At 43.6% G+C, this 23,693-nt stretch overlaps 1 protein-coding gene and 1 long non-coding RNA gene across 7 annotated transcripts in view; one reads left to right on the forward strand and one right to left on the reverse strand.

The window, feature by feature from the left end:
• ETS1 (ETS proto-oncogene 1, transcription factor) overlaps nucleotides 1-23,693 on the forward strand; it is a 122,958-nt gene that overhangs the window by 92,414 nt on the left and 6,851 nt on the right. For 3 of the 5 annotated variants that reach the window (XM_019714816.2, XM_019714817.2, XM_074321871.1), the window contains 3 exons: nucleotides 2,784-2,861; nucleotides 3,833-4,081; nucleotides 8,423-8,683. In XM_019714816.2, the coding sequence (XP_019570375.2) occupies nucleotides 2,784-2,861; nucleotides 3,833-4,081; nucleotides 8,423-8,683 (588 nt within the window). The remainder of the gene's footprint in view (nucleotides 1-2,783; nucleotides 2,862-3,832; nucleotides 4,082-8,422; nucleotides 8,684-23,693) is intronic. The other 2 variants (XM_074321872.1, XM_074321873.1) reach the window with 1 other exon arrangement.
• On the reverse strand, nucleotides 6-11,852 carry LOC141569276 (uncharacterized). Of its 2 annotated transcripts, none has more exons than XR_012492779.1 (3): nucleotides 11,409-11,852; nucleotides 2,096-2,294; nucleotides 6-957 (listed from the first exon to the last, which is right to left on the reverse strand). It is a non-coding gene; the product is annotated as an uncharacterized LOC141569276 (long non-coding RNA). The 2 variants fall into 2 exon arrangements; XR_012492778.1 differs by having other exon boundaries at nucleotides 6-960.

A 23,693-nucleotide genomic window follows, 5' to 3' on the forward strand; every position in this document is an offset into this window, starting at 1 on the left:
TGAGGTGGAAGCTGTGTGGGGCAGCTGCCAGAGTAGGTAGGGGAATGTACCTGATGGTGGGACGTCAATGCCATCATCTGGGGGTGTCCCATCATAGCATAGATAGTCTAACGGGACGTGTCAGTACAGTGCCTGGCATACAGCAGATGCTCACTAAATGTTAGTTTCTTTTTCTCCTATGTGTTGAAGGTTCAGATTTTAAAATTTAGCAAAATTCTACTCCTGAAGCTTCTTGGTGCACAGATTTCTAATCCCAACCCTCCGTTAGAGTCACACACTGTCACAACGAGCAGTGCCTATAGCCGGCGCCAAGAAATTTTTTTTTTTCCTGGCAATCTTAAGGCACACTCCCTTGATCCACGGCAGCATGGTACCTGGCCATTTCTACCAGGAAGCTTAGTTTCTCAGAGCTTATTAATAAGACAGGCTTCTCAGCCTACTGCCCGGATTGGAATTGCAGTAGTGTGGTGGTGTACCTTTTTCATGTGGAGCAGAAACTGGGGTTATGTCAGGACGCTGTGTTGCAACCTTGTAATGACATGGCCTCCCCTACCAGCCTCTTCCAACCTTTTTGGACCAAGTGACTCATGTACCACAGTCCTGGCTGAGTATAGAAACAGCAGCAGGCGGCAAACTTGGGTGTTTTTGCACTTATTTTTCTGAATTTCTTCTTAAAATAAATTGCAGTTACCAGCAGTCAGCAGTGCCCTCCAGCTGACTGTAAGCCTAGAAGCCTGTTGCCCTCTCTGACCCAGGCCCACCCTTTCTCTGTGGTCACCAGCTCCAACCCTTGGCGCAGACGCTGGGGGCAGGGAGCAAGGCTCAGGATTAGCATTTTTATTCCATATAATACCTTTCTTTGTTTAAGGATATTTTCCACTCTGTAGTGCTCAAGGGGGGCCCAAATTAGATTCCTCTGGGCACAGAAGTATTATCTTTCTTCCTTCTCTTCGGCTTCTGCTGAAAAATAAATAAATAAACACAGTCAAGAACTAGGTGACTTTTGCTGTGGCTGCTCTGGCCAGGGAGCATGGGGCAGCTTGCAGGATTCTCCTAAGCGCCCACTACACTGTTCACTGTGTAACTGCACAGACACCCACTCATGTGTGTTGGCATGAGCGGTCGGTGTACAGAGGGAAAAGATATGGCAGGTTCGTAACAGGTCTGATGTGACGGTTGGCTGATAAACACAACGGTGGATCCTACCAGACCATGTAGCCCAAATATCGTCTACTAATACACTGTTGCCCTCTATTTATCACCGTGGAGTGACTGGGGATGCTGGAGCGTCTAAGCTCGCCTCTGATCATACTTATAATTAATATCTATATAGCATCTCCTTGTTTTCAAAGTGCTTTAAAATTCATTTTCTCTTTGGATTCTCACAAGAGCCTGCGAGATAGGCAGGGCATGTTCTACTAGTGTCCCCATATGTAAAGTGAAGACAGCTTAGGTGGTTTCCTCAACATCGCTCATTTCCTTAAACCCAGGCCTTTTCAATTTAATTTCCTGGCCTGTGTTCTTTGTATGATAAATATGGACTCACGGGGGAGCTTCTGGTCCCCAAGGTTGGTTGGGCTTACCTTCCTGCAAAGTAATGATTTAAGAGAATTTAGAAGCATTAGGAAATAATCGAGTACATTTGGGAACAAAGTCATATCATGCCACCCATTTTCTACTGAGAGAGACAATAAGAATCATGTCTCTTTAGATCCTTGAAGAGCTGAGCGAGATGTTTGTATTGAGGCTGTAGCTTTTGTTCTGTAATTAAACTACAGCAACACAGTGAGAAAAGAACATAGCTGTTTGGGGTGGGGTGGAAGGGCAAAGGTACAGGGGATGTTTCAATCTGATAAGCTGCTGAAGCAAAGTTTAATCATTTTATCTCAGCTGGGAACTGTTTTTCTGTGCAGGCATAAACTTGTTTTCCCAGCAGCCTCTGCTCCCAACAAGCTATCAGATACCTGAGGAAAAACCCAAACCAACATTCTCTCTTTGTCTGATTCTAACAGTGAAATAGTATCAGACTACTCCATACAATGGTCAGAGGCCAGACAACTTGATTCCAGGGCAATTGGAGGACCCACAGGCTCACCTTAGTTCAGCAGGGAGCCTTTCTGTGCTTGGTTACCTCCATCTGCATTCCTTTCTCATTCCTGGGGAAGTTGGCACCTGGGCAGCAGTTTGGTTATGTTGCTCTTCCTTATCTTTACATGATCCCTGTCGTGTTTCGCCGAATTGTTACCTTACTAGTATCCTGCTTCTTATCTGGGCCTGAACTCGAAATCTGAGGGCTGTGGAAAAAGACCACATAACGAAAAACACACCTGTTAGGAAAAATGGAGGCTATAAAAATCTACCTGCCTAAAGGTTGTAATATATTTCTGAAAAGCTTTAGAGTTGATCAGTTTGAGCATTGGGGACTGATTTTGGTAACTGCCCAAGATGTCTGCTAGCCTTTGATGCTAATGTGGTCCATGCAGGCCTCAGAAGCGGGGCAGAATGCTTCCCTAACCCAAAAAGATTACTCACTGGTGCTCTTTCCAAGATGTTAAATCCTATTTTGCAGCTACTGAAATAGTGAACTTAGCAATGCTTTTGTGATCTCATCTCTAGACAAGGCCCCAGTCAGGGTGGCCTCACAGCCCAACTCATCAACGAACATGAAGATTTCTTAGAAGAGGGGCTGAGATCATTGTGGTCCTTGCATCCAAGATCCTTTCAGGCCAAGCGTTACTTGCGTGTTGACCTCTCTGTTTCGTTCCCTACCCTGTCTGTTGCAGAGGATGTGAAACCATATCAAGTTAATGGAGTCAACCCTACCTACCCAGAATCCCGTTATACCTCGGATTACTTCATTAGTAAGTTCACCCTTCACTGTTCTTCCCTCATCTTGCTCATTATAATGGGAACTTAGGAAAGCGTCCCTGTCGCAGTTGAGTTCATGGTAGTTCTACAAAAACAAGTATTTTCTTCAATGTAGACTCTCTGTTACTTATTTTATTTTCCCCACAAAGCACAAGGCTTCAACCTATTTCCATGTTTTATTAACATGCAGGCTCCTACACATGAGGATCTCTCTCTGATGTCTTCAGCAGGAAAACCACTCAGAGAGACTACAACTTGATCCCTAAACTTCGATCTTGTTTGAGCCTATGCACTGTGGGAGGCCATAGAGGTTTTGGGTTAGGGATTTGGTTGTGGCCCTTGTCCTCTCTCTTTTACTAGTGGATATGGCAGCATTTCTTCTGAAATGCTTCCTCAAGAAGTGCCATGCAGCTTCAGATTCTGTTACAGAAAATCAAGCCTTCTCCCTTCGAATATATGACATCTAACCATACTGGACAGGTGGCCAGAGGAAGAGAGTTAGTGTAGGGCTCTTCTTATATGATGGTCTTGCTTCCAAAGGGTCTCTAAAGCAGCCTTGTTTTTGTTTTATGTTTTCACTTTGTTATGATTTTTATTCTAACAACAACAATGATAATACCTACTATGTAACAAGAGCTTATTGTGTGCCAGAAATGTTGGTCGGTATTTTACATATATATTTGCATTTGATTTTCATCACAGTGCTCTGAGGAAGATTACCATCATACCTATTTTAGAGATGAGGAAATTAAGTCAGAAAAGGGAGGTATCTTGCCAAGGGCCATAGCTATTAAGTTAGTGGAGCAAGGTTAAAAACCCAGGCTCTTCTCACTTAAAATATTTTCCTTTGACTCTCTAAGGTAGTCAGCTTGTTTCATGTTGTGGGGCCGTCGTAAATGGTGAAGAACTACTTGTTTTAGGTACAAATCTCTCCCTTCTTCAATTGTACACACTCTGTTTCTAGGCTATGGTATCGAGCATGCTCAGTGTGTTCCTCCCTCGGAATTCTCAGAGCCTAGCTTCATCACAGAGTCCTACCAGACACTCCATCCCATCAGCTCAGAGGAGCTCCTCTCCCTCAAGTATGAGAACGACTACCCCTCAGTCCTTCTCCGGGACCCTCTGCAGACAGACACCTTGCAGACTGACTACTTTGCCATCAAACAAGAAGTTGTAACACCAGACAACATGTGCATGGGGAGGACCAGTCGTGGTAGGTCAGATTTCTTCTCTGGAAGCTTGGGTTTCCAAGAATTACCTAACTTTGTGAGTTTTTCAGGTCCCATTTTTTCCTCTCACTATTGGCCCTATATATTCCTGAGTTTCATTCAGCCTTTCCATCTTAGAATGTCTAGCTATTAAGAACTTTCCATCAGGGAAATTTAGTCCATCAGGATGACAAAGACCATGGGTCCATTGAAATCTGGCAGGATGACCAATCACATTTCTCATTTGGGTAAAACGTTTTACCAAATAACTCCTCTAATTGAATGTAGTTGTTTTTAAAGGTATGATTGCTTTATTTTTTTTGAGAGGATTTTGCTTAAGGGAGACACAATCAAATATAAATGGTTCAGGTGACCCTTCTGGAAAGCTTTTAGTTTCGCATGTGCCCTGATGTTCCTCATGGGGAGCATTCCTGGGTTAGACTGCAGATCCTGCCTTGGTATCTGAATGACATCTTATGCTTAGCCTGGGCTCTCAAGCTTCTTGTGACATTTTTGGTTTGGGAAGATGCAAGATGGTTAACCAACAGTTTATTTGGAACCAGTCATCAGCAGTGTGGCGAAAGAGTGTATTTAGCTAGAAGACTTAGGAAAGAGGTGGCTAGAGACTTCCAAAAGAAGGTACTCTTGTTGACATGACTATTATGACAATGATAAAATATTCACTGACAGTGAAGTAAATATTTCAAAATAGAGCTGGTAGACTTTAAAAATCAAACAAAAGTCAAAAACAAAAGTCAAAAAAGTTAAAAATTGAGATTTTTAAGATCAGGACATAAACATCCAGAGGGGCAGCCTGCCTAGTAAAGTGTGCAGATAGTTTTGTGTCTGAGAGAAGTGCAGTCCATTGTAAGGAGGGATTTAGTCATCCATGAAGAGCTGGCTGATTTCTAAAAGTTGAAAAAGATGACTATTCTGATGGATAAATGGGAAAGAATTATGAACAGGGAGAAGAGCAGAAGAAAGTCCATTTAAGAGCGCCGAGGGCCTTGTTCACAGAAGTCAGGCTTGGCTAGCCTCCTAGTAACATCTGCTTGGTGATCACCCTGTTACTTACTCTGAGGCTCACAGAGCGGGGCCCAAAGGCATCTCTACTTTGAAGAATCACCCGTCGGCATCATGGGCTTTATACCTTGTCATCTTCTTCGAGTGTTCAGGTTCAGACTTCCTCCCAGCAGGCCTTAGGACAACCAGTGGGCCCTGCATAGGGAAAGTCCCTAGCAAAATCAGAACCTGTAATCTTCCTGCTTCTGGCCCCAGGGTGTTTGTGTTTCAGACTGAAGGGGATGGGTGGGATCGGTTTGCCTTCCCCTTTCTGACTCTTTTTTATTTATTTTTGGGTGCGTGTCTATTTAAATACATACATAAGTGTGTATCTCGTATATCTTTTTTCTTAGGCAGGTCAGAGCATTAGAACAACTTGCTTTCTCGTGGGGCTTTCTGTATATCTATGCGATGAGGCTGAGCCTGTGGTTTTGGGACTCAGCCATGTTGCAACTCGGGGTAGATCTGCTGTCACATGTCTTTAAATTGCATCTGACTTTGCATTTGTGTAATTGTCCCTTCTCCTTTTCCTTCTCTTGGTTCTTGGTTTTGGTCCCTACCACCCTCCAACCCCAAAGTAATAACTGTGGACCAGATAGTGACCTGTACAAAAGGACAGGAGGTATTTCTCTGTGGCCTCACACTCCCTCCCTCATGCCAAGCTTCAGACCACACAGACTTGAGGGGCAGACTGTTTTGTTCACGGCTGCTCTTTCCACGTTACAAGTGCTGCAAAGAGGACATACATCAAGGGCTGATTGACTCTGACATGGTCTGATTGGTCTAGAATGAAAGGGTTACTGTTAGCTGATTAATATTAATAATAACAGTGTTCATATACTGCATTACAGCATACAAAACGCTTCTCTGTCTCACCTAATTGGACTCTGAGAATGTCTTTGTGCTAGTGTGTTCTGGGGGTGGCTGAACGGGGCTACCCCATCTGTTGTTTTGAGTGCTCTGAGGTCTGCTTGGTGGCGTCAGACAGCTTTGGAAGGACCTTGCTGAAACATTTCTCAGGAAAGCTGACCAGTGGATGTCTTAGAGAACACATGCTTCCCTGCATGAGCCCAGTAGCACAACTGAGTGCTAATCTACTTGGATTCAACCCATTTTTGGAGAAAATGCCCGTAAACGAAGGTTCCCAGCTCCAGGATTGTGAAATAGAGCTAAACTGAAAGCAGCCGACTGCTATAAACCGCAGCTCTCAACAGAATTGCATTCAGCTCATGTTTGAGAGATGGCCAGAGAGTGGTTATGCCCAGGTTAGGGCCTTTGCTCATTGGGCGACCTTGGAAACGCAATTGTCTGCTTGTGGAAGTTCAGTTTCCATGCCCTCCAGATAGAAAAATGGCTGATACAGAATCATTTCAGAGAGACTTCAGTATAAGTACTGCCTAAGTATTGGTGACTTGGTGGGGTGTTCTTCATGAAAACATAAATTCTCTTTCTTAGGCTTTTGGTGTATTTGTCTCACAGAGAGATTGAATTACCATTAAGGTGGGTAGCTGGTGTGAGTGGACACCTTTTTACAAGATACCACAGAATTTCTTGTTCCGTCAGAAACAGGCTATTGATTTTGGTTGTGGGCTGTTTTCTGGAGTCTTTTAATGTGAATTCCTGGAAGGAACAATTCCTTCATTTTCAATAATAATAAAAAGTTGTGAATGTGACAGTGGACTAGGTAGGCAGGGCTGATAACTCCATGAAGCTCTCCAATTTACCTTCTGGACATTACCTTTCCGTAAATGGATGATTGGAGGAAGGACTGAGAAGAAGCAGAGAAATAACTGTCTTTCTGTTGTAAGCAGTATTGGAGGGGATAAGAGGTTCAGGAAATCCCCAACAGTAGATTATACAAAAATTACATATTTAACTGAATACCTTTTATCTGGATTTAAGAACTTTTTTTTCCCCTGGGAGCAACATGTCTTCCTAATTCCCATATATTTAATTTTGGTTGGGACACCAATATTAAATATTTGAATTTCGTTGTTTTAACCAATCTCCACTATTAAGAAAGAGAAGAAAGCACCAAAAAGATACTAATATTGGGTTGTATTGGCCAACCGTACTCTGGGATTTAGACTTTATAATAGATTAGCCACCCTGAACAGTTGAGAGTTGAATTATAGGTATTTCTACATAGGGATTTGTCACATCCTTTGCCCCATGACTTGTGCTGAATTGAAGTAGCCGTTTAGTCACCCAGGATTTAATTTTGGTTGCCTAAAAAGTATCTGAAAGTAGAACAGAAAATATTCTTGTGAGCCTTTTCAGCTTAGATGCATTTTCCTCCAGAATTTTGTTTGTTAGCCTCCTTTTTAATGGCATTTTTGCCAATGGAAATTTCTCTTGGAGCTATTATGCAATGATAGCAGCTGTTTATAACCTGGTTTGGGAAATTAATGAACTTGCATGATCTTGTGGTCAGTTAAGAATGCCTTAAGCAACTCAGAGTAAAGGATTTCTGACGTTGCTGTGGACCTTAACTCTTTCATCAACTCCTTTATGTTGCTCACACTACCCCATTGAAGTATAAATTTCAAGTACAAAATTGTACTCGGACAGAATAAACAGTATGGATTTCTGCTTAGAAGAGTGATAATTGCTTTTTGTTTTTGTTTTTTAATCTCCTGGAAACAGCATCTCATAACTTCTTTCTCTATTTGACAAGACATAAAGGCAGTACATGTATATCATTTTAAAATAGTATTTGGAAAAAAAATGCTAAAAAATAACACTTCAGTTCTAAGGTCAAGGAAGGTCAATCTGCTCTTAGTCTAATGGAATTTTTTTTTCTTATGACTAAAATATTTTGCCAAATTGGGCCTTTTGAAATCATCTCATTGGATTCAGTTGGAATAGGGAATTGAGCCTGACACTGCTCTGATTTCTTCATCTACTCATTGGGTCTAATGCATCAGCCAGAAATCCCACAAAACCACGTGTGATTCTTAGCTTTTAGATTTCTGGCTCTAGGATTCTTGAGTTTCCCAAACACTGTTGTCTCCCTCTGACAGGTCTGAGCAGCATTTGCCTCTGAATCCCTGTCCTCGCAGCCATAGAACGGACAGCACAGTGCAAGGGGTTCTCAGATTGTGGCCAGTACAGCCCCTCTTCCCCAGAGTAAACCCATGAGCTTGCGTTCCCACTGGCCTCTCCCTTCTTCCATCTCTCCTGAGGATCTGATGAGCAATCTGTCCTCACTAAGAGGTTTTTTACAGTTGTCTTTTCCCAATCCCTCCCCCCTGCCCTCTTCCTACCTCCTCCTTTACCTCCAGGTAAACTCGGGGGCCAGGACTCTTTTGAGAGCATAGAGAGCTACGATAGTTGTGATCGCCTCACCCAGTCCTGGAGCAGCCAGTCATCTTTCAACAGCCTGCAGCGCGTTCCCTCCTATGACAGCTTCGACTCCGAGGATTATCCAGCTGCCCTGCCCAACCACAAGCCCAAGGGCACCTTCAAGGACTATGTGCGTGACCGTGCTGACCTCAACAAGGACAAGCCTGTCATTCCTGCTGCTGCCCTGGCTGGCTACACAGGTAGGCGCCTGCCCCTACCTCTGTAGCCTCTGTGTGCGCATTGCTGTGGGTGGGCTCAGTGGAAAGCACTGCGCAAATTCCCAGAGACTGGAGTCTGCCTCTTTCTTTTTGCGGGGAGTGGGGAGAAGAAGACTGTAAGAGGTCTGGTTAGTCTCTCAAGCCACTCTGTTTGTGAATAGCCATTGGTTGTTGGATGCAAACCGTTCATTCTATCCCAAGGGATCATTTCCAAGAGTGGTAGGAGAAGCTTATATTTTGGACATTTTTCCATATCTGGGGGAAAGGAACTATATTAACTTGGTGTTTCTGGAAGCTCTGCCTAGTGGCCAAGCATCAAGGGACTTTTTCTGGTCTGCTCTTGGGAGGTCTTTCTAAACACAAAACCAGCAATAGGATCTCTCGAGGGCATCACTAAATGCTAAATGGCCTACACTCTGGCCTATTCTGTAGTGGAGTGGGCATTAGGCTGGCTGTTCAAATGGGGAAAGTGTCCTTGGTCACTCTAAACTCTGTCAGATCCTTGCCTATGTAGGAAGCCCTTTCCCTCAATGAACTTTATTATTGATCTTCTTCTAGGAGTAAAAGTTACAGTAGTAGTGAATGAAGCTGTGGAGAAAGGACAATGTATGCTGAGAGCTTAGGCTTTGACTGAGAATCTGGTAATAGAATAACACAATTCATTGTCCAAATGAGCTGTAGTGCATATGCTGCTTAACGCTGGAAATGTTTGAAGAGTATATCTGGGAAATACCCAAGGAGCATTATTGCATGAATTATCAGATCCTTTCTGTAAGGTTGTAGTGTTTTCCGAAAAGTAGAAATTGTGTTGTGAGTGGAGCTTATTTTAAAGCTTTGATTCTAAGTCTTGGTCTAAGCCTTGATTCTCTTGTAACTTGCTCCACCCTGGACAGGTTGCCCTGTGGGGACCCTTTGTGTGGATGATGGTAAATAGAAAAATCTGTGTTTCTAGGGAGGTATCTGTCGGCTCTGAAGCGTGTGCTACATCTGTGTTCTTGTGTCAGGGAAGTCTCAGGTGTTTACTAGGAAAACAAGCTGACCTTTGAGAACAACTCAAATACTTAGAAAAATCACTCCTTGTTCAAAGATCAGGAATATGTATCTTGTAGACCACGCGTCTCCTAGTGCAGTTCAGAGCATGCATAGGTGCTCAGGAATCATCTCTGTGTTTTGAGGTAGTGACATGGTCTGTATATAGAGTCATGGGTCAGAAAAGAGGAACTTAAAAGTCCCCTAATCTGTTCTTTCTACACTATCCCCCATGGTCTTTGCTAGAGCCTCAGTAGTATGTGGGAACTTGCTACTTGTGAAGGGACCCCTTGGCCATCTCTGCAGAATGGACTATTAGAAAGTTTGCCCATTTCCATTAGTGACATTTGGAATGAGGAAAAGTAAATTAAGTCTCTTAAGATGTACAAGAGTGCTGGCTCCTGTAGTTATAAGTATACTTGTAGGTATTTTAAGAACTAGCTTCCAGTTTAAGAACCAGTTGGATACACTGGTTGATGGAGGGGAGAAACGCAGTTTAATTAGGAAGAGGAAGGAAAGGCTGAGGTGGCTGTAAGATGACTCTGTGGGCCCTGGAGGTGGCAGGTATCTAACTGGGCATGCTTGCTTCTGGTCTCGGGGTGCTGGGAAAACCATGCTCTCATTTGCCCAAGTGTAAAGGCCAAGTCTTGTGCAGCTTACACCCTAACTTCCAGTACCAAATCCTCAACTTAGTTTCTCCTTATTAAAGGTATTTCTTTGTTCTCTCCGGCATAATCACCACTACAACCACCATTCACATCCACAACCATAGTTCTTTTCCCGTGACAATTTTCATCATTCTCTTTTATCTACGTATGTGATTTTGTAAATTTTGCTAGTTAGGGTAGTTGTGGATAATGAGATTAAATAAACTGACTTTAAATCCTAAAGTTTGGGTTATGGCTAAAGAAAGCCTTATGATTTAGGTCAACTTTCATGGGGTGAGATTCTGGTAATAAATCCATGGCGACACTGCAATAGATGTAGAAGTTTCTAGAAATGGTAAAAGCCTGATTTCCACCTCAAATAGAAACTCCTCTGAAAGTGTTGCATATGTTAGTTATTGGATTTTCTACATAGGCGAAGCCTGCACAGCTAATAGTTTACAAGAGTGACTTGAGGGTTTTATCTAAGATGATTTTAGTACCTTGATGAGAATCATCTGAGAGTTGGGGGATCTTTCCAAGTGTCCCCGTTTCAATGAGAGGAAGGAAAGGGATGAATTGGAAATTCTAAGGACGAGGAATGAATGTGAAGTACAAATTAAAGACATGAATGGCCATCAAGATAGCCAAAATGAAAAGCCATCTGTGGGGCTTCTCTGGCAATGCAAACCCAGAGACAACCAGATAAAAGCATCAGAAGTTCTTTTAGCACAAATACATATGTGTCCTGGAGGTGTAAGTTATGTTTGCTCCCTTACTTGGATACACTATTTTTAATAGTCCTTCCTTCCTTCCTTCCTTCCTTCCTTCCTTCCTTCCTTCCTTCCTTCCTTCCTTCCTTCCTTCCTCCCTCCCTCCCTCCCTCCCTCCCTCCCTCCCTCCCTCCCTCCCTCCCTTTCTCTCTCTCAGAATAAAACATTCAATGAGTAGAAGAAAAGAAGAGTGACTATTAATTACAGGTCTCAAAGACTAAAGTACTCATTTGAATTAAAAAACAATTTTAAGGATCTTACCATTTAGTTTCTTCCTTATAATTGTAGATTTAACTTTCATACAATCGCAAATGGTGGTGAGAACAATAGCCCAGAAAACAGAAGTCCTCACTGCACCCTCCCAACTCTAACACACTGTGTGATTTTAGGCAAATTCACCTTGTACCCTTTTCTACTTTTAGTGAAGTAGAAGTGTGCATGCTTTGCTTGGTGGTAGGAGATCTGTGAAAATGTAAAAGAACTAAATCAATTAATTAAACAAATGAGTGCTAGACATGGTGCTAGACATAGTGGGGAGAAGCTCGATTGTAACCAATCGATTATTTCAACAAATGTTTCCAAGTACATGCTGAGAGCAGATAAGTGCTAGTAGCTTTTTAGGGTTCACTGTCTTGTCAAGTTCAATATATTGTAATTGTTTCTAGACTTCACTTGGATTTTCTTATGGCTGTGGTCTGAAGGAAGGTCAGGATTTGTTAGGCATGTGGGGGGTGGGGGTGGGGGGTGGTAGCCCAAAATTTGATGGCTTTTTTTTTCTGCCTAATGCCTGGTGAACATTTGCTCACCCTGCATACTGATTCTAGGTGGTGGTTCCTTGCTCTTTCTTGCACACTCATTGTGGCCCCTTCTCATTCCAGATACATCCTAGGGAATGGGGACATACCCATTCAGCCCCCTCCACTGCCTGAAGAGCAGGCGGTTACTGGAGTCCCTACAAATAGGTTGCTGTCTTTATGCAGACATGTTAAGATAAGCCAAGATTGGAAAAGTACTTTGGAAAGTGGAAATTATTGTATAAGTGCTGGCAAAATTTTTTTATTGCTCATAAAAGTCACACCTTCTTTCGGTCTCAAGTTCTGCCCTCCTTTTTGTTTGTTTCTTAAAATTCGATTGCTCCAGAGTGTGTGTGGCCATACGGCAGGAGCACGTGGACCCGTATGTCACTATTACTTGGCCTGAACGAAAGGGTATATACCTAGATTCTCTGAGCTAGGAGCAGAACCCATTTTCCTGCCATAACACTAGATATCTAGGTCTTTATTCATATTACCTTCAAAGGAGTACATTTTACTTCTTCATGTGATGTGTTAGTTACTGCACTGTAAGTGTGGAAATCAGTTAGAAACTGAATTTTCACATTCTCTTGCACAGTTAACATTCTTCCTCCAAAGATAAGAAAATTGCATCAACCTTTGACTGGGCTCCCATGGTAACTTGTTAAATTAGGTCAAGATGTGGGGGCAGATAACATGGCTTGAAAGCCGGCCTGTGAGCTGAGTTAAGAATACATCAAATGTAATGTTGGCTTCCGCCAAAATGTACCTTCTTACCTTACTGTGAACTGCTTACGGTTATCAAACTGATACAATCAGAAAGCTCCATTTTCTCTTGTTCAAAGATACATTATGAACCCCACCTAATTAACAAAACAATCTGCGATGAGTAGCCCTGTTTTCTGTATGTTTGATAGACCTAAGCAAAATGTTTCCAAATCCTTGAAAAACATAGGCATCTCTGATTTTATTTTCAATTTCAGTAGGTATAGAATAATATACTAGATTGTCAGTTAGTAGTCTCTTTTTCTCTCTGTCCCTCCAGCCCCATTTTATAGATGATGAAATTGAGTCACAAAAAGTGACTTATTCAAGACCACCTAATTGCAGTCTGCACAGAAGGTAACTCCTGAATTGAATGTTAAGTGCAAGATGTCTCACTTGCATACAAAATCTTTCCCTATATTAAGGGATGACACTACTAATTGGTTATCTCATTTGCGTCCCTAGAGCCTTTTCTTGTGCTGGCCACTCATTAACATTGTATGTATATGAATGAGTGAGGGGAATGGGGGTGAGGACAGGGCTAGCCTTTCAGTCCAGAGTTATTGGTCTGTAAATCACCTCTATATCCAACTTCATCCCGGATTGCCGGACATTGCCACCCATTGCCACCGATAAGGAATCCATTCCTATCACTTCTGTGATTGTTATTGAGCCATCCTGGTGGGAATGCTCTTGTCAATATCCAGGTGTATCCTGACCCTTCGAGCTGCAACTGTGAATGAAGGGGTTTGGGGCTCTTTTTTATCCTGGAGCCTGAAAAAACCCAAAGCCATTCATTAACTATAATGTAATTGTTTTGTAGTGCTGTGCTGACTTGTGACTGCGGTAGTCTCTCAGTTTCCTAACGGCTAAATTGGGGACAATCCTAAATTCAGCTTCCAAATATTTTGGGGTGAGACATCACAGAAAAATGGTATCAGTCTTGTAGAAAAAGAAGCCCCACACATTCTCTTACACGTCCTCTCAAATTGCTTCGGGCCTGAAATAAATCATCTTTTTCCCATTTCATAGATCGCACTAGAACCAGTCTAAAGTCAAACAATAAGAAAGTCCCTCCAAGGGCAGAACCTGGGAGTTCTGGCTTGCAGTTGAGTTTTAGGGGTCAGTAACCCAAAGCTACTGCTGAAACATGTTCTCGAAAATAAACAACTTTACTGTAAAAGCAAGTGCTTCAAAGCCTTTCAATTCAGAATAAAACCTGAGATTTGGCAGCATTACCTGAAATCATAGTTTTGTGAGGGAAAACTGGATTGCAAAATAATCTCAATGTACTGGGGCACAAACGACAACTGAGGAAGCTTTGGCCATGAGCCTGCGTTGCTGATAAGGAAGAGGAGAGGGGTCACCAAAGCAAATTAGTACTGCAGCGTGACTTTGTACAGATTTTAAAAACATTTAAACCCAAGTGGCTATGTTATTAGGAACAGTGTAGAACTTTTTAATTTGGGGGTTTATTTCTTGAGCCAAGTTCTGGAATATAGTCTCCATATAAATGCTGTCGGTATGAGGCAGTTTGAATTGACCTAAGTTGAGAAGAACAAACTTGCTGATGTGAGCATAGGACTCTGGTGCCCGGTGTGTGCAGTAGCTGCCTTTATAGGGGCCCGGAGGTGGGCCAGGCAAAGCTGGAGCTGGTTGGAGGGCTTGCAGGAGGCCGTCACAGTCTCAGTGTAGCACATCCTTGGTCAGCGCCTGCATGGACAAGAGGAAGAGAGCTTCAAAGTGAGAAAGGCAACAGCAGAAAACGTCTTCCTCTTTCTGGCTCCGAGGCCCCTGTGTGCTTATTATTCGTAGCAGGTTGCAGGAAGCTAGAAAGACCCCCTCAGCCCAAGTGGAGCCTTGCTGCCAGCCAGCATCTCAGGACCTGGAGGGATTCTGATCCTCCGTGCTGTGTAGGCGCTATGGTGGGGCATGGAATGGATTTGGGAATCTCACTGGAGTAATGGGTTGACATGCTGCTCAGTGGTGAGACTGACTGGAAACCACTTTGGAGCACGGGGGAAGTAAACTGGGAACACCTGAGCTGGATGGGAGGAGAAGCCCCTTTCTGTTGCCTGCAGAGCAGTTTCACTACTGCCTCCTACCTGATTCACCTTGTGACAGTTTTTCATAATCATGTGCCACCTGTAGAAAAAGATCATGTGGCAGGAGTATTTGGCCTCACTATTATTTTTTTCCCCCTAAATGTCTTTTAAAAATGTGGAAAGTGGAGGTTCCCTGTTTCCATCTGTGGCCTTTGAAGGCCACCACTGAGTGTCTTGTTTCAGCTACAGGAATACCTTGCAAGCTGGCTTTGGGGCGGGAGAGACCCTTTTATATTCCACAGAGTATATCTCAAATGCTGGTGCTATGTACAACTCTCTGAGGCTCGGTGGGAGCCTGGACTTTGGGTGTCAGGAATCTCACAAGTTTCCCCATCTTTTCTGAGTACAGCCCCCCTGCCTGTTTTAAAGGAGTCTCTGAGGCTCACACTTTTTTTTTTTTTTTTTTTTTTTAAAACAAGACCTAACTACAAATGATGGAATTGGAGTGATTGTTCTAGAATTCCACTCTGTCTCCAGTTTGAAGCTCCACCTTTTTGTCTTTGAAGTAAAATATTTCCACTGAGCAAAATTCAGCCAGGACGCTGCTGAGGCATTCACACGGGTCCTTGCTTTGCTCCCTTTAACATCAGGCCTTGGAGACTCCCCATGGCTCCCCTTGGGAAAGGTCGTGCCAGATGTCCCGGATGTTCCTGCTGCTTTTGCCCCTGGGCACCTCTCTGTTTCCCCTGGATGGTCTTGGCTGCTCTGGAGAACGAGCAATGGTTCCTCAGTATAGAGAGTCGATTCAAGATAAGCTATACACCTGCCGTTCTTCCTAAAGTGGCTTTCATGTGACGCCTGCAGGTTGGAGGCTTATCCGCTCTGGTTTGTCACTTGGGTATGCCTTCAGATTTCAGTCCAGGTCAAAACATGAGAGGGCGGTCACCCGTGCTGTTTAGCCCCAGGTCACATTTCAGGGCCTATATCGTATAGGAGATAAGAGCCTGGACTCGAGAGCCAGTCAGCCTGAACGTGTCCTGGCTTTGCCACTAACCAGCTGTGTGATTTTGGACCAGCTAACATCTTTGTGCTTCAGTTTTCTCATCTGCAAAATAGCAATAATAATAGTTCCTATCTCATAGGATTGTTGTAAGAATGAAATTAATGGACAGCACCCACAATAGTGCTGGTACATAGGAAGTGTTCTTTAGGTGCTAGTTGTTACCACTGTGACATATTATTCTCCAAACTTTTTGTCTTTCCAATATAATTCTACATTCCGGAAAGTCAGGGCACAATATATTTTACTTACAGAATTCCAGTAATTGCTGGCAGTAGTGTCTTGGGGCACAGCAGATATTTAATATCAGATAGGTCACTTCAGCCCTTCAGCTCAACCCACGTGTGTGTTAAATTCCTGCTGTGTGCTAGACTCTTTCTCAAACATTATTTTGTTTTAAATTTGTCACCAACAGTCACATGAGGAAGGTTCTGTTACTCTCATTGTACCAATGAGGGAATTGAAGTTCAGAGGAGGAAAGGGGTCTCCCCAAAGTCACACAGCATAAAAAGAAGATGTCTTGCCAAGATTTTCACAATGTGAGACAATTAACAAGAAAATATTCAATATTAGTAGTGTATTTGTTTGGGTCTGCTGAGAAGCAGATGTCAAGACGTGATTAGACTTGCAATAAATTTATTATAGAGGGTGGGGACATTTGCAAAGAACAAAGTGGGAGAGAGCAAGAGAAGGCAGGGGATCCTTCAGACCATGCTGCAGGTCTTACCTGTAGAAGGAGAGAGGGAAGGAGCAGATTTGGGTGGTGGGAAGAGCCTCCAACTGCAGCCCAATTCCAAGAAAGTTTTGGCCAGGCTAATGGGGAATCCTCCACAGTTGGCCAGTCGAGAAGCTCCCGTCTCACAGGAAGGGCCTCGTGTCCCCACCAGGCTCAGTCCCTGGCTGGAGCAGCCTTTAGGAAGCGGGGTCTTGGTGGGGACATGGTGGATCCACTCAGTTATGTTACCTACAGCAAGAAACCTGAGCAGCACGCTGTGATGGCTGCCGTAGATTGTGTGACCCCCACATCAGGCCTGACTAATAAACGTGGGTTTTCGGATAGGCTAGCACAGCTTTTCTGTCTGGCTAGTTGTACAGCAGGACTCAAGACCACGGTCAATCCCAGTGCTCTTGGTGGCCCATGATAGGCTTTAGAGATCAGCTTATTGTTGACGATGACTATCCAACTGCATTGTCTTATGTGTGACTCACCTCTCCCTGAGAGATAATGAGAGTGAAAGTTCTCCTAAGGTGAGTGAATGTGAAAGTTTAAACTCTGAAACGTGGATGGGACTTGCTTTGTTGGAAAGGTGCTCATAGGGCATAGCTGTGTGGAGGTGTTTGACCTTCAGAGCCGAGGTGGGTATGGTTTCTTGTGAAGGCCCCTCATTGGTAGGTTCTCAGTCCTGTCTTCTTTAAAAGTGTAAATTAGGACATTTTCAGCTCCTCACAGTAAGGTGGAACAAAATAGTGTTTCTTCTGCGACGGCCATGCTATTGTTAATATTCTATTTTGCTATTCAACCCAATCTGGCTACGATGCCTGACATTTGAGGGGTGGTCAGAAATTATTTGCTGGATACATGCTTTAAAAATTCAGTTCTCAAATGATCACTAGGGTTTAGTTCACCTCCCCAGGAATTGTGAGATGCTTAAGCAGTCATTCTATCATCTTTGAGATGCAGGGGACACTTTACCCCTCAGATAAAATAAATTCCAGAGATTGCATTAAGAATCTACTGAGGAAAAGGCACTGACTTTGGATTTCTCAAGTCTTATTTTTTAATCCTCGTTAGTGAAAACATCTTTCTTCTTGTTATCTAGATACTTAGGAAGACATTTTCTTTAGGCATTTACATTGGTTAGAAAAAAGCATTTCCTTGGTATCTAACAAAATTCTTACCCTATACCCTCAAATCCAAACCAAACCCATTTCTAGTGAGTTCTTAAAAGAATCTGTTACCTAGAAGACATCAGGAGGAAAAACTCTAAGGAAACCCACTTCCTGACTTGAGCTTCACCGGCTTGCTTTCCAAGTCTGTGTCTGAGTGGTAGGTTGAACATGGTTAGACAGAGTTGTTGAGTTTAGAGGAAAGAGGCAGCAGCATTTGAATATAGGCTGTCCCTTTAAGAGAGGAGCAATCTCCTTTCTCCTACAGCCACCCCCACACATGTGTACTTGAACACATGCAGGTGTGAGGAGCCCGGGCAAAAACAAGGGTCTTTTCTCCATACACTACAGTGTATAACTGTCATATTCTCAGGCCCAAGGCTGACTCCCAATGAGCCTCGCTTACGTCTGTCCCAGGTGGGCAGCCCAGCCGGCCTATGGCGAGCCAACTGGGCTTCCTGCCCAGCCTGTCTTAGACACTGATGGCTAGACAAGACTTTCTGTTTCACCTTCAGTTAATGCTGATGGGGTCTACGTCGGGCCAAACTACTGACTTTTGTGGGCAACGCTGCTGAACTCTCTAGGTCAGTCCTCCATAATAATTAGGTAGAGCGTGCTTGGTGAGGAGCAGAAACGATTAGGGAAAAAAGTGCACCAGGGGAAAGAGGATCTATGTCTGTCTGTGGCGAAGATTTCCCCAAACCATAAATGTTTGTGATACTTTCACTTGCAAAGCAGCTTGCATCTGCTCTATCTTTTTGTGCCTACCTACTTTGAATGAGAGCAAGCACTTCTTCACAGAGTTATCCCTAACTTTAAAAAATCTTCACTGGTATTCTCCTCTACGATACTGAAAGCATTTTACATTTATATACTTTCATCTTTTTTTTTTATTTTTGCCTCCAACTTTCCCCTACTTCAAAGTTGCCATATAAAAGGCCAATTTAATTCTTGAAAGAATCATTGAATTTTATCTAATGCTTTTGCTATTTTCTTTTCAATTCCATCTTTTTTTCTTATCTTTCTTTGAAAAGTCTGCTTTAAAAAGTATTTTTTCTGTTGTTTCATTGTTGTATTTTATGTTGTTCCCAATTTATTATAAAGTGAGAAGGAGCAGGGATTACTATTTACATTTTAGGGATGGGAAAACTAAAGCCCAGAGAGGTTAAATGAGTTGCCTAAGATGGCACAGTGAATCAGGGAGGAATTGGGATCAAAGCCCTGGACCCTTGACTCCCCGTGTTGGCCTTTCCCACAGGCATGTATCTATTTTAATTTTTTAGGATACTGTCTGCCGTCATCAGTCCTCCATTGCTTGACATGCTTTATTATTATTTTTAATGCTTTCTCCTTTCTTTTGGTCTCACCTATCAGCAACATGGAGTTGACATCAAAGGCTGGTTTTAATTGATTGGAGAGATGTTTTCTAACTTGTTTCCATTGTTAGATACTGGCTATTTCAACATTTAAATAAATGCAAGGTCATGAAGGTATCGTCTATCATTATGTTCAAGTGTTTTTCAGGCACCTGTTAGAATGTTTTTTGTGATTCTGAGTTGAATTATTAGAACTTATATCCCCAATTGCTTCCCTTGAGTTACTAGCCATTGAAGATAAAGGAGCATAGGTATAAAACATATTGACTTAACAGGGATTTTATTAAACCAAGGCCTTGGTGGCTTGTTATAGACTGTACCATACATGGATCATGTTGGAGGTAAGATGAGATTGGGTCGGGGTGGGGGCAAAGGTAGGGCATAATTCAGAAGAGATAGGAAAAGGCGCCTATAGGTGCACAAAACTAAGCCAAAATATCAAGCAGCCCCTACCCTTCCTTTTCTTTTAAAAATCTTCCTAGTGCTTTGGTTGTCAAACAATCCATCAGTATGGTCTCTTGAATTTTTCATTCTTAGGCAGAACACTTGTGCAACTTCAGGTTGAGTTTGGTCCACAGGCAAGAAACTGTCAGGATGTTTTCCGTTTGTCATTAAACTTCATTTCATAAAGACTTAATGGAAATAGAGAGATTTTGGAATTTTTTGTGAATGATAATTTAGAAGGGGGTAGACAGAAAGGGGGTGATGCTTAGATTCTGGGGTCACCCACTCCACCCCAGAGGTGGGGGCTCCTACTGTAGTATGAAAGAAAGATACACTTATGAACAGATGGGTCATTTCTGGATTTGAGTGTTCTGTTTTTGCCATCATCGTTTGGCTGTGGGTAGAGACACCTGGGTGGAAGGGAGGGGCCAGTCAGGCTTGTTCGTCTGTTTTAGGAACACCTGGCAGATGTGTGCTATTAGGGCAAAGTCAGCCCTGTTGCAAGGGTGACCAACCATGAGAGTTTCATAGGTTAAAATAAATGTGGTGTCCTGCCCACACTGAGGTATTTGATTTGACTTTTAGAGTCAAGCCAAAGAGATTAGCTTCTCAAAGTAGCACATTAATCCCCAAAGGACAAGAGGTGTGGTCGTTTTTATTTTGGGGAACACGTTGATGAAACATAGCCTGGGAGTCACCCATACTGTTTGGTCCCAAATATAGTTAGAGATAGAAGCAGTTTGGGTCGGTTTTTACATCCTTACGCCTTTCTTCAGAGGAGGATTGTTTTTGTAATACAATTCAGTAAATGTTTATGAGCACCTGTCAGGGAGCAGCTACCATACCTGGCCCTGAGAAAAGAGGGATCAGAAAGATACAGTCCATGCTCGCAGGGAGCTGACAACTACAGTCCTTCAACTGCAAATAGCTTTTTGATGGTTGGTGTTTGTTGGTGAGCACTATTCTAAGCCTTGGATTCTAGCAGTGAAAGAACATAGTTCCTGCCCTTGGAGCATAGCTTCTAGTGACGGGGGGTGGACATTGAGCAAACCGTCAGGTTGGTCTTGTAAGTAAACCACAGTGAGAGTCGCTGCCCTGAGCTGACCTCCATCTGTAGGGAAGTCAGCCCTTCTGTGTGAGCCTCGCACTAGGGCACAGAGGACTGAGGAAAACTTGCAGTTGAAATGAAAAGGAAAAACTGAAGCCCCACCCTGAATTCATTGACATAGGCAGGCAACCCCTGTGCCTTGAAAAGGAGAGGAAAGGTACTGACAAATTGCCAAATGGAAAGGATTATTATCAAGAGAGCACCTCACTACAAAATTTTGTCCTAGCCCATTGCTATATACATATTTAAGTTGCTCACTTGTTATACTCAGAATAAGGAAGCAAAAAAGCAGGGGAGTTTTAATAACTAACCCTCATTGAGATAGATTGGCAGACCTCCCAGTTACTAGACAAGGAGAAGGGACTTGAAACAAAACCAAAATGAGTAGGAATTTACTTGAAGCTTTTCCTTAAAAAAGAGAGAGAGATTGTAGCCTTGGATTTGAAGTGCCTTGAGTGTCCCATCTGGAGGGAAACATACTCATGACATTTGTTCTGCTGGCCCTCCATGTACCCACCTGATATTTCTTCTTCTGAAGTTGTATCTAGTTCTTCAAATCAGGATTGTCTGTGTTGTACTAAGAATTTTCCTCTTACCCAGAAGCTGAGAAGAACAAAGCAGTCAGAGGAAATCCCCCTTGCTACACTGCCAGTGACGGAGGTGGAGGGAGCAGACGGCAGGGTGTGGAGGCCCAGAGAGTTGGGTGGGTGTGAATGTGTGTGGTACCCTCCCCCACCACTTCTTGGGAGAGAGACTTCATTCTAACAGGGACCCCTCTGTTGCTGTGGCTCAGAGCTTCGACTTGAGAAGCATAGTTTCCCAGTGATGCCACCAGATTCCTGATGTGTGACACCCCAGGGCAGCATGGTGAAGGCCGCCGTTGACTGCCTTGGGGCCCCCAGACAGGGACACCATTGTGAGTCACATTTAGTATGTGAGCTCCCCTTTCCCATGACTGGCACTATTCTTAGTACCATTCTCTGCTCCCTGGGACAAAGGTCACTGGGACCACAGTCCAATTGGGTGGGTGGATGGGGTTGGACCGAGGCGTGAGAGGAGGTGCAGGGAGAATGGAGGAAAAGGCTTTACAACTTTAGGATGTATTTACAATTTTAGGATGTGAGCAAGGGCAAGAGATGAAGTCCTATAGCCCTGGGGATTGGGGCAGACCTACACTAAGCAATACAGAAGCAAATCCTCTGGGAGAGCCTGTAGCTGGGAATGCTAGCCTCGTCCAGTGTTCTGTAAGTCTAGGGCATAAGATGTTCCCATGGCCTTGTTGCTGGGAGTAATTAGTGTGCGTTCCAACCCCAGAGCTACCTGCAAGCTATGGGCTTCCAGATGGCCCCAAATGCCCCTCCCAGACCTGACGTGAGGGTGACACATTGTTGTGGAAACAGGTTCCTGTGTTAGACTCTTCACTAGTCCAGCCAGGCAAGGAGCCCATCCTGAAACCAGAATTCTTGCGGTGAGAAGAATCCTGTGTCCTTCCTATTTGCAGTTTAGGAGTCAGCACAAAGGAACTAGAGAGGACTCTTCTGGAGGAATCATAGATTCCTTTCATTTGGTATGACAACGTGGGCTTTCTCAAGGGTAAACAGCGACTTTCAGAAAACCCAGGATGAGAACAGAGCACCGTGTGCATGTTAGCTCTGGGTGGGCTCACAGGATTTTTCTTCAAGAATTGGGGGAAGGAGACTTGAGCTGACATCACCACTGTTTTGACTTTCCTATTGTGAAGCTAACCAGAGACGTTCCTTCCCATCCAGTTCCTGAGCTTTCTTTAGGTATCTGCTTTTCCTATTTATGCTCCCTCCTCCCTTTAAAAGAAAAGAGTTAGAGAGCATCGTATTTTAGAGCCTGGGCTCCCAGTTGCCAATTTTCACACTGTGATGTTCTTTATGAACAGAGGTAAACTCACAATGAGAAAGAAAAAATAAATAGCCCCTGCAGACAGAATTCACCCTGCTCTTCGACCACATACACAGACCTCAGGGGTCAAATATACAGAGAAAGGCTGGCGCAGGGCAGATGGAGCCTGTGACTTGGACATTTCAATTTGGGAAATGGCGCTGGCAGGAAAAACAACAATCACTCTGTCTGAAATCCCTTCCTCTGTGAGCTGGTTCCAGTGACATGAACTGAAGTCCCCTTCTCTACATTATGGCTGCCCAGTCTCAAGGGCAAGAGACGGTGGTGTGTGTGCTCCTGGGTCCTTCTCTCTGGGACTTGCCGGATAGAAGCCCAATGTTTCCTTCCCTTTCCTCAGCTTGGTATCACTAGCCTCCTATTCCCCAAAGGAATTTTAAAATAAATAGCATGAGAGAGGTTTTACGGTAAATAGTGGGAGGGAGAAATAATGAAATAATGAAGTGACATAGCCTAACAGCTACCAAGAGGAGACTTGACTAATTGGACTGGAAATGTCACTTGTGGAGGTGAACACCGAGGTCATTAGCTGTGAGAGGGTTGGGAGAACCACTGTCCGTCCAGTGTCCTGTGGCTGCTGTGAGAGTTGAGGAAGAGGAGATGGTTTTTAAAAGACAGGTCTCTTTCTCCCTTGGATTAGTGTGACCAGGCAGGCAGTTTAGATGCCAGCCTCTGGGTTGGTCTTGTCGAGGGGCAAAGTAGTAAAAAATTTGGGGGTCAGCCTGCCTGGGTTCCATTCCACTTCTAATAGGAATGGCCTTGACCGAGGCCAGTGGACACCAGCCACACAGTGGTACACTTACCAGTTTTCCCTGCTGTACAATGGTAAGAACAAAGAACATCTACTCCGTGGAGTTACTGTGAGGAATAAACGAGAAGTGTATATGCATCAACGCAGTGTCTAGTGCATAGTAGGTGTGCAGGAGATCATAGCACTCGTGAACATTTTGCTCTGCCAGAGGTGTTTAAGCAACTCCTTTCTGTCTAATGTCCGCAGTCTGTGAACCTGACTCAAAAGAGAACTACAAACTCCAGAGTTCATTTACATAATTTGGGGGTAGTTGATTTTTCTCTGTGTGTCACTCCTCAGGGGTCCTGTTGGGTATATAGTCATTTTGCCCTTCATCTGGAAATCTAT

Source organism: Rhinolophus sinicus, linkage group LG16, assembly GCF_036562045.2.
Source record: "Rhinolophus sinicus isolate RSC01 linkage group LG16, ASM3656204v1, whole genome shotgun sequence".
NCBI classification, from domain to species: domain Eukaryota; kingdom Metazoa; phylum Chordata; class Mammalia; order Chiroptera; family Rhinolophidae; genus Rhinolophus; species Rhinolophus sinicus.